This window comes from Branchiostoma lanceolatum, chromosome 2 (assembly GCF_035083965.1).
Source record: "Branchiostoma lanceolatum isolate klBraLanc5 chromosome 2, klBraLanc5.hap2, whole genome shotgun sequence".
NCBI lineage: Eukaryota > Metazoa > Chordata > Leptocardii > Amphioxiformes > Branchiostomatidae > Branchiostoma > Branchiostoma lanceolatum.
The window spans coordinates 25,748,765-25,759,998 of record NC_089723.1 but is presented as its reverse complement, the minus strand read 5'-3'; the positions used below and the strand labels follow the sequence as shown (position 1 = coordinate 25,759,998).

The following is an 11,234-nucleotide window of genomic DNA, read 5'->3' as shown; positions in this document are numbered from 1 at the left end:
GTCAACAAATGCGCCTGCAACTTAACTGAAACCCTATGGTGTCCAAAATTTCACTGGCAAATATAGCCGGCGTAGTTAGTCTGGGAGAGACTACTACTACGGCGGACGTACTATGTAACTAATTCACTACAAATCTGTATTCACGTAAAACTACATGTAATCGGACACCGAAAAAAATAAAAAGGAGAGAATATAGGGAGGAGAGTGGCCATAAAGAGACCGATAAATAAATGGTGAAATTGCTGACTATTGAGCGGTTGAACTTTATATATTTTGTAATTGTTTTGATGCTAATTACGCGGCCGGTGTCTTAATCCTGTTATGGTACCCTTAATTAACAGTCAGCCCGCTGTACGTGTGACCAGGTAGCCGTCTGTTGACACGGAACTTGCAGGTTCCTTGACTACAAGTACCATTCATCAACATGAACCGGACAAATGGCAAACGAAGCCTGTATCGGTTAAACCCCCGACCCCATCGACTTTTGCCATGACATTTAGTGGAGAGGTCTGTAAGAGTTATATCTTAGGCAGTGTAAGAAACTTTGTTCGTATAAGAAAGGAAAACTCGTGTTGATAACACGCACGAGTAAAGGGAGCTTTCACGTGGTGAATAAACTACAGTACACGGACCCCTCACGTTAACAAAACATCACGTATGACTACGGTACGACCGAAGGTAGGGAAGAAAATGTGCATGAGTCGAAGGGATCGCCAGGCGCCGTGCGGTTCCGCACGTTACCATAGCGACCGTCCGTCAGACGGGAACTAACCATTTGTACAAAAGATACCGCAGCGATGAGGGGTCTTTCATCAACATTAAGAACCGATCAGATCAGACCTATGCGTACGAATTGTTTGCGTTAGTTCCTATTTCTGAGATATCAAGAACAATTACTATGTGATAGGGGAGTATCCTTGTTCCCAACAACAAAATATGACCACTTAGGATTTTCCTTGGAATAGAATTTAGGTTGTGGTCACATCATCGCAGGTGCTAGTAGGTTCAGAAAACCAACAGATCCTCCATCTTGTGTGTGGAGACCGGCTCTAGTCTTTTGTGGACGCGCCTAAGACCTTCCGACGGGGCCCCCACACAACTGAAGCGGCTCTTTATCTCAATTAACCACCGCTAATACTCAACCAAAGTGTACACAATTTCTTTGGCTTCTTTGACATTTGTAACGGCGTGTGTAAACCGTTCTCTTTGTGACGGCCTTGTTCCCTGCCGCCTTTGTATGACAAATCCCGCTGCGTTTGCGGTATCTACGGCGGCCGGTTGCCCAGGGGAATTTTTGTGTTTTTGCAGTGACCGACATCTTGTTCTCAACACGGCGTGTGTGCGGACGGGACTAGCGTCGAGCGGTGAAACAGTGAAGACACCTTTGCTTTTAAGAAACAGGTGAGTTCGAATGTTGCAAACGCAATACTTTTGTATCCTTCTTAAGGTGAGCTACCTGACTACCTTGTACACCTGTGAGACGGTAACGTGTGCGCATGTAATGTTGTCCTTCAAACATAAGAATCCTTCGGAGCAAAAACAACACAGTTGAATATAACACACAGGAAAGATGGTGCCTCTCCCACAATCTTCTAAAGGTTGACAACACTCCCTTTCCTCAATTGAAGGCGGTAAGCCCTGATACGTTGTGCATGACGGAAACATTGGTAGACGAACATGTGTTAATGGCGTGCTTATACCGGTGGGATTGTAACATGTTGGCTTAAGTGGTCAGGCGGGGTATTTAATGACCATAAACTGTTATCTTACCAGTCAGCTGTTCTAACCACAAGTTGCCCAAGTGCTCGAAATGGTCCAATTTTCATGTTCTTCCATAGCTAACTTGGGGTTTATTGACAATCTTCCCGGTCCCCTCAATGGAGTTCCTGATTCGACAGCTTAATCCTCTTCTTCAGTCTCCATTCAAAGGTTCTTCAAAATTGAACGGCGTGACCAAAAGGACATGGACCGTTAATGTAGTTGCCTATCCTTTTAGCTCTGTTTTCCTAGCTGTAGCCAGTATTAGAACATGTACGTATCGTACACATATCTGTATGATTAGATAACAAGCTGGGGATTCTATCACAACCATACACTAGTTCTCAATCGCGGAATAACTAGCGCACATTGCGCTATATAAGTTGGTATTAGGGCTTGGGCAGTATGGTAGTGACCGTCAATTTGACGGAAATGGTCGTCAACAGAAAAGTTGAGCCGTACAGTTACCGTAGTCCTCGCACATTTGCATCTTTTTCTGGACTCTTGAAAGGTTCTGAAATACATGTCATGTAGTCAATCTTATAGAGTCGAAGCAGAGAAGAAAAAAATTATTCAAGGTAACTTATGGTTTAAATGGAACGTTTTTACCGAGTTCTCTGAGAGATCCTGAATGCTTAGGAGACAGTATTTTTGCCATAGAATTCCAGGACATTCCTCACACCTGTATTCAAGTTGAATTTCATTTCCTTAAAAAATGCATATACTGCTCTGAGAAGTGTAACGTTACCTGTCTGCACTTTTATACACCGGTCATTTGTCTTCGGTCTTATATAACATGTAATCTTGAAATGCAGCATGCTTAACAACCCACAAGTGCGTTGATACAGAGTCAACAAACCTCTAGGATAACCGGCTATAAAACGTTCAGACACAACATACCAGGGGTTGTAGTGAGTTCAAGTTGAAAGAATCGCAGTTTCATATAACTGTTTCTACAGACAAATTTAGAATACATGCATTTTGTTATCACCGCGGCATACATATCATATGGCGTCATGTATGACGACCACGTAGCGTGTGAAAAAAGCTTAAGAATGTCAGTCTTTATGAATAACATAACGCTCATAAAGACTAGCATGCATAATTTATCAGCCTGGACATCCCAAGGGTTGAGTGTGGTTTACCGTAAGAGTGTTATAGAGGGGTCACAAACGGTACCCTTTCAGCAAATTACTTCCTCATGATTTACTAGTGATAGTAGCATACCTGGGCATATTGGTATGCGAAACAAACAACCATAAATGGATTTTGTTTCTAAATTCCCTTCATCATAACATATATCAATCATTATTTATCAATTCGATCATGAAATCTCAGTGAGCAAAGAGAATAGGGAGGGAGTTAAAGTACCGATAGGTGGACAGAATCACGCCTAGTATGTATATGATGCAGTGAATTATGTACTCTTAGCTTCGTGCGCTTATCATTTATTCATTTATCCATTGTGTAGGAAATTAGAACACGGCCGCCTACACCACAATAATCATGTAAAACCCAGCTAGTCTTGTAAGAAGGAAATCAATTTTTCATCGACCCGACAGTAGTGCACTTTCATATTTGTTGAAGCCTAATTGTTTAACAAGCTAAGTCTCTTACGAGGACTGCATTTTTACTGGGGAAACGGTGGTCACTGTACTGTACGTACGTTGAGGCAGGCTCCTAAAATCTCAGATCGTCCTGCGTCAAAGTTTTCCATCCTCTGCCTTGTTTGGGTGGGTTGTTTTCTGTGTAAACTGCAAATAGGAAACCTTTTCTTGTGGTCAAAGAAAACTCCTAATAAGCGCATAAGATTTAAGGGTATTATAGATCCATCAGGAACTGAGGTACCTTTGAACTGAAATAAATGCATAGCATCTTGCGAAGGAAACTGTAGCATGTTGCATGACTTCGTCGTCTTGCCTCAACGCTTTGTTTTCATTCGCTACACACAGTGTTGTCTTTGTACTACCAGAACCAAAAGGGCAGAGACAGACATTTCTAAAGGAACATTTGTTCTGGCCAGGTTTTCTATTCTACAAACGGCATTGATGGCTGTTTAATTGGCCCACGGTTTGCTGTGCCTCGACATGCCGCAAGGGTCCTGAATGCAGGGCACTGAAAGAGACCAGTGATAGATGATGACCCAGGCCTATACAAACACTCCAGTACTGTACAACATGCTAACTAGTGGTTGTCGGGTTAGGGCACGTTTCTAAAAACGCCAGGACAATGGTGCCTCATTCCGGGCTGTAGTAACAGATTAAGCTGTCCAATTTTGTTCAGCTTTGGGACGATTGTCCACCACCAATATCCACTCATTAGGTATGGCGCTGCACTCTTGGTGTTTCTACCAATATCCACTCATTAGGTATGGCGCTGCACTCTTGGTGTTTCTCCCCAAAGACAGTATTATGTCCTTGCGCTATTTGGAGGTATATAGACGTTACGTGTAGGTGTGGGCGTGTAAGCAACGTTTTGTTATCGCGGGTGTGTCAAGACTCCGCAATTACAGTTTTCTGCTACCCATGTTAGTCTCTTCCAGTTTTCGCTGAAAGGTTCTGTCGGGTATCACACAAACAGAGGGAACAAACACTCTCTACAGTACCGAAGGAAGGACAGGGTCTTAAAAGTGTGTGTCGTTGTAGGTCAGGACTCGAATTGTATCAATATCCACTCATTAGGTATGGCGCTGCACTCTTGGTGTTTCTCCCCAAAGACAGTATTATGTCCTTGCGCTATTTGGAGGTATATAGACGTTACGTGTAGGTGTGGGCGTGTAAGCAACGTTTTGTTATCGCGGGTGTGTCAAGACTCCGCAATTACAGTTTTCTGCTACCCATGTTAGTCTCTTCCAGTTTTCGCTGAAAGGTTCTGTCGGGTATCACACAAACAGAGGGAACAAACACTCTCTACAGTACCGAAGGAAGGACAGGGTCTTAAAAGTGTGTGTCGTTGTAGGTCAGGACTCGAATTGTATCCCTTTTTCGAAGAAGTAAACACTGTGTCAGAAGGGCAAACACGGCGTCCTCTACTAAAAGGTGAATGTTTGTGTATCGTGTTTAATCCACAGGCTTTTTCCTTGGTGGGTTTTCCTTGGAATACGAAACATCTATGCATAATCTTTGCATCTATTCAAAATACACTTTACAGTCAAGAGTAGACCGTCTCGATGAATGGGTAATTGCACCAAATTAACACCAGCTGTTTGCTTTTATTCCAACAGGTAACACTGAAACAGAGTCCATGGGTTGAAGGGTGTCTCCCGCTTGGCTGCAGCCCTAAGCCCTGTGCGTATGATCTTAGCTGCGATGGAATTGCGTCGACAAAGTACGGAACTAACCTGACAAGTGCACAATGTTAAACCAGCGAGCAAGAGACGCAGGATCGCCCCCTCCCAATGTCCTGCTTTGGCACAAGTTCCGGGAGGAACGAGACATTGCCTTCCAACGGGAGGTCGCAGCTAAAGACAAAGAAGCCCTGACTGTGTACAAGAGCCAGGAGACGATCGGAGTGCTGAAGGAAAAGGCACAAAGAAAGGATGAAGAGAATCAAATTCTCTCCCGTAAGGTCAGAAAACTCGAGAAGCAGAAAAGAAAGGAAGAGTCGCAACAACGCAAGGCTCAGCTCAAATTGCAAAAGGATTTGGAGAAGGTTCGGAGGCTTAACAAAAAGTTACTAGGAGATGTCGACCTGCTACAGACCACGGTTTCAAAACAAAAGAAGAAGCTACAGAAGCTGAAGAAAGGGAGGGTGAAAGAGTCTCGTGAGGATGATGAATTCGGTGAAATTGACCTGGACCTTGAGGTGAAGAATAGTGATGACGAGTTCCACGAAGAGCTCGGCGGGGATCCGGGAAAGCGAAGGTCTCGAGGCCCGAGATGGAACGCCGAGAGACGAATAGAGGAGGGAGAGGAGCATTCAAGCTCTGACGAGGGAAGGGGCACGGCAGAAGAGGACTCTGTGAGCTCGAGATTAGGGAGGAACTCGGCCATGGCTATGCACGCCGAGGCAGCAAAGCAGGAAGTCTCGCAGAATATCGCAAGACTTCAGGACATCCTTTCTGGCAAGATCGAAGGCAATGTGGAAGACGCCGTGCCAGAAGAGTACTTGGAGGAACTGAGAGCCATGGCTGGCGGCATGGACTTGAAACAGTGGTGGAGCAAGCTAACTCCCGAAGAGAGAGAACAAAAACTCAAACAGCTCAACAAAAGAGTGTACAAGAAGAAAGCCAAAATGGCGGGTATCTTGGAGGAAGGCACAAGTGACGACGACGATTCCACACATGGAAAGACCAAGGGAAGTATTGGCAAAAGAGGCAAAAGTGGTAATGAAAATAAGCCTCGAAGTAGGAAAACCTCTAAAAATCGTAAGAAATCCGGTTTAGGTGACGACAGCGATGACGACACGCCAAACGGCCCAATGAAGACTCGTTCGCGCAGAAAATCTTCCGTCAGGGGAAGGAAGGATGAAACAGATGACGATCTTAAAACGGCGAAAAGAAGAGGCAAGGGAAGGCGAAAAGGAGGGGGCAGGGCAGGTAGTGATGGGTCAGATGATAGCGACGAAGACAATCTTGGTACAAAGAGTGGTAAGAAGGGAAAAAAGAAAATGGGCAAGAAAGGTAAGAACAGCGATGACATGTTGGATTCAGAAGCCGAGGATGAGACTTCTATGGGGAAAGCAAACAGAGGGAAGAAGGGCAGTAAACTACCTCCTATAAAAAACAAAGGTAAACCGGGACAGCTTGGAGACAGCGATGACAGCGGACAGGACGGTCAGGATAATGGAGGCCTGGGTAGATCCAAAGGTCGTAAGAAAGGAGTTTCGAAGGAAAAGGCGAAGGAAATCTCGGACAATGCCAAGAAGATTGAAGACATCTTGTCAGGGAAGGTAAAAGTAGACAACATCGAAGACGCAATACCAAGTGAGTATTTGGAAGAGATGAAGAAGATGACTGGAGGAAAGGACTTAAAGGAATGGTGGGAGAGTCTTGATCCTGAAGAACGGGAGAAGCAAATGCAACAGCTCCAAAAAAGAATGCACCACAAAGAAGAATTGCGTCAAGAGAGAGAAACTGGAAAGGTCGGAGTACCAGACCTATCTGATGACAAGGTTCGCGATATATCTAAACATGTTGATAAACTCCAAGACATTTTGTCAGGGAATGTAGACGTAGATAATATTGAAGAAGCCATACCAAGCGAATATCTACAGGAGTTGAAGAAAATGGCGGGTGGAAAGGACTTAAAGAAGTGGTGGGACAACTTAGATCCCAAGGAGCGAGAGGAGAAGATGAGGCAGCTTCAGAAAAAGATGCAGCAGAAGGAAAAGCTGCGTCTTGCGACCGACGATATGCAAGACTTGGATCCCGCAGAAAGGCAAGAACGACTGCGAGCGATAGAGAGAGAGATGATATTACAGGAGGCAAGAGAAACCTTTCAAGAGACCGCACAAAATGTTGCTAAAAATGTCGGGAAAATAGAAGACATTTTGTCCGGGAAGGTCAATGTTGACAACCTGGAAGAGGCGATGCCAAAAGACTACCTCGATGAGTTGAGAAAAATGGCGGGTGGAAAGGACATCAAAGAATGGTGGAGTAGCCTGAAACCCGAAGAAAGAGAAGCAAAGATGGCTGAGCTGCAGAGAAAGATGTACCAAAAGGAGACGAAGGATGCTGCCAAAGAACAACTGAAAGGACTTGACCCGGTAGAAAGAGAGATGCGGCTGCGCGAGCTACAACGAGAAATGCAGATTGAAGAGGCCAAACACACAGCGAGAGAAAAGGCAGTGCGTAGCATTGTACACAACATGGCGGCCATCTTGGAGGGAGCAGCGGACGGAAACATAGAAGACGTCGTTCCCGACCACGTGTTGCGGGAGATGAGAAGACTCGCCGGAAACCAGGATCTGCAGACCTGGTGGAAAAATCTCAGCTCAGAGGAGAAGCAGAATCTCCTGACGACATTTGAACGGGACATTCGCGAGGACGAAAGCTTACAAAAGGCCATCGACGACAGGGTAGAGTCCATGTTTCGGGGGCTAGGGCCAGGTGGAGACGACCTGTCCCAGAATGCCTCGCTTCCTCCTTTCCTACGTCGTTCCGGTCTCTTAGATGACGTCATTTCCGACGTGACCGAAGAGATGGTTCTACGCGGCGGAGACTCGCGGAACTTTAGACACCGGTTTTCTCTCGGGTCTCTTCCTCCACTAACAATCAGCCTGAACAAAATGGGGCTAGGCTGGGGGATATCACCACGCACCTATGACTACAATGTCATAGACCACCGCTACCTCGGCCGGAAGCCAAGGGGAGATAAAGTCATGTCATTCCCCTTGGGGAATTGGGTCTACATCCGGGAACGTGCGGGGAACTCGTGTATGACGAGAATCTTGAAGAGGAGCCTTGAAATGCATCGGAGATGAATAGAATGCCTCTTACTGTGTTATGAACTGTCTCTGCAGTTTGCGGTGTTTGCCTAAAACATAAACAGCCGTATCCCCTTTCATTGCCACTGCAGTGGATACGGTTTTCACAACATATCAGGATCATCAAAAATGTTTTATTCTATAATACATAAGTTACTTGATTTATTTTTGTAAGCTTCACGAGAACATTGAATTCTATGCTTTCATGTTTGTTTGACTTGTGTACGTGGTGTCTTTTGTTGTTGCGATTATATGAGTCTATTCTATCAAGGAGGTTAAATATATTTAACCTCCTTGATTCTATGAACACACTTGTACTCCTCAAAAGAGTGAATAAAGGACAGTTTTGACCGGATTTCGCTTCGTCTGTAGTACATGATACTGATAGCACGGCACGAAAAGGGATATTTAAGCGAAGTTTCCGAAATACGTATCAAGACCTTAAACACGGCAAAATATTTCGGGAAGCTTTCAGATTCCATAAAGGTAACTGAAAGAAAAATCAAACCTTTCCGGACGATTTAGGCATTTGTATATGTGACTTAAAACACCTGGTATATTTACGTATGTTTTACATGTGTATTTAAATATGCCGTACAGATAAGATTGTATGTTCAAGAAGGTTTTCGGGACTGCTGTACTTTCCTTTTCATAACAGTAGTACAGTTTTATGCTATAACTTAAAACATCGTGTTTCTCTATTAAGTTTTATATATCTATCACTCTTCCCGCGGCTCAGACAGACACAGCGATTTTTTATTTTGGATGGCTTCTAAAAAAAACATACGATATCTTTCCTACTTCTTTAATATGAATAACAAGACCTCAAAGTTCAATGTTTAATTTTTCCTTGTGAAGTTTTTCCTGTATAACTGTCGAAAATTATTACCCTGAATTAGGTGCCGTCGTGTACACACTTACATGGGCGCGGCTGTGTACAGAAATCTTAGTCGATATTGTTCCAAAGGCTTCTACCAAAACAAACGGCATCTTTCCTACTTCTATAAACAACATATACAACAAGCGGCCGAGACCTTGCTCCCTAAGCTTATATGACCCGTTTACCTATAGGAAATGTTGCGTTTTAAACAAACGGCATCTTTCCTACTTCTATAAACAACATATACAACAAGCGGCCGAGACCTTGCTCCCTAAGCTTATATGACACGGCCCGTTTACCTATAGGAAATGTTCCGTTTTAAACAAACGGCATCCGAAAGTTTCCTACTTCTATAAACAACATATACAACAAGCGGCCGAGACCTTGCTCCCTAAGCTTATATGACCCGTTCACCTATAGGAAATGTTGCGTTTTAAACAAACGGCATCTTTCCTACTTCTATAAACAACATATACAACAAGCGGCCGAGACCTTGCTCCCTAAGCTTATATGACCCGGCCCGTTTACCTATAGGAAATGTTGCGTTTTAAACAAACGGCATCTTTCCTACTTCTATAAACAAGATATACAACAAGCGGCCGAGACCTTGCTCCCTAAGCTTATATGACCCGTTTACCTACAGGAAATGTTGCGTTTTAAACAAACGGCATCTTTCCTACTTCTATAAACAACATAATTATACAACAAGCGGTCGAGACCTTGCTCCCTAAGCTTATATGACCCGTTTACCTATAGGAAATGTTCCGTTTTAAACAAACGGCATCTTTCCTACTTCTATAAACAGCATATACAACAAGCGGTCGAGACCTTGCTCCCTAAGCTTATATGACCCGGCCCGTTTACCTATAGGAAATGTTGCGTTTTAAACAAACGGCATCTTTCCTACTTCTATAAACAACATATACAACAAGCGGCCGAGACCTTGCTCCCTAAGCTTATATGACCCGTTTACCTATAGGAAATGTTCCGTTTTAAACAAACGGCATCTTTCCTACTTCTATAAACAACATATACAACAAGCGGCCGAGACCTTGCTCCCTTAGCTTATATGACCCGTTCACCTATAGGAAATGTTGCGTTTTAAACAAACGGCATCTTTCCTACTTCTATAAACAACATATACAACAAGCAACCGAGACCTTGCTCCCTAAGCTTATACGACCCGTTTACCTATAGGAAATGTTGCGTTTTAAACAAACGGCATCTTTCCTACTTCTATGAACAACATATACAACAAGCGGCCGAGACCTTGCTCCCTAAGCTTATATGACCCGTTTACCTATAGGAAATGTTCCGTTTTAAACAAACGGCATCTTTCCTACTTCTATAAACAACATATACAACAAGCGGCCGAGACCTTGCTCCCTAAGCTTATATGACCCGTTCACCTATAGGAAATGTTGCGTTTTAAACAAACGGCATCTTTCCTACTTCTATAAACAACATATACAACAAGCGACCGAGACCTTGCTCCCTAAGCTTATATGACCCGTTTACCTATAGGACATGTTGCGTTCTAATGTTATTTCTTCATTGTAAAGTTTTTCCTGTAAAAATGTCGGAAATCATTTCTCTATATTAAGTGCCGTCTTGTTCAATCTTACAGTGTGACTGGGTAAAGAAATCTTAGTACATGTGTTTTAAAAGGCTTCTCCAAAAACAAACGGTATTTGAACTAAAAGCCTTCGCGTGCACATATGTGACATGTATTTGGGCGGGTAGGCAACAGTCCTTACACCGTAAAATACCGGAGAGATCCCAATTGTATGTTTCCTAGGCTTTGAGTGGTTTCTCTTTTTTTTGTCGCTCCAAATGCTTGTGAGAAATGGGTTCATTTGCAAGCACAGTCTTTTTTTATTTATTCACTGTTAATCTAGGATCTAGCTGCGAACAAGCCGTTACCCAAGATAAGATAATGATCAGCGCCCCCACCACCAGAGTCTCCAGCTGTGTACCATGTGACAGGGTATTACCCAATGACAGACAAGTGGGATTTTCAAATTTGACCGTATGTGCGAAAGGAATCAAGTTGTTTTTACGGCTGGCGTCTGTTCGAGGAGAAGTACCGCATTTACTTTTGTTCGAGACTCTGCTTTTACCACGGTTCTTGGGACATCGATCCGGCGACGGAATGAACGCAAGACTAGGA

General features: G+C 43.8%; 1 protein-coding gene across 1 annotated transcript; it reads left to right on the top strand.

Annotated features, from left to right (window-relative positions):
- The first annotated feature begins 894 nt into the window (after positions 1-894).
- On the top strand, positions 895-8,539 carry LOC136428206 (golgin subfamily A member 6-like protein 25). Its single transcript, XM_066417545.1, has 2 exons — positions 895-1,401; positions 4,982-8,539. The coding sequence occupies exon 2, from the start codon at positions 5,113-5,115 to the stop codon at positions 8,179-8,181; it is 3,069 nt and encodes a 1,022-aa protein (XP_066273642.1). The 5' UTR covers positions 895-1,401; positions 4,982-5,112; the 3' UTR covers positions 8,182-8,539.
- Positions 8,540-11,234: the final 2,695 nt, after the last annotated feature.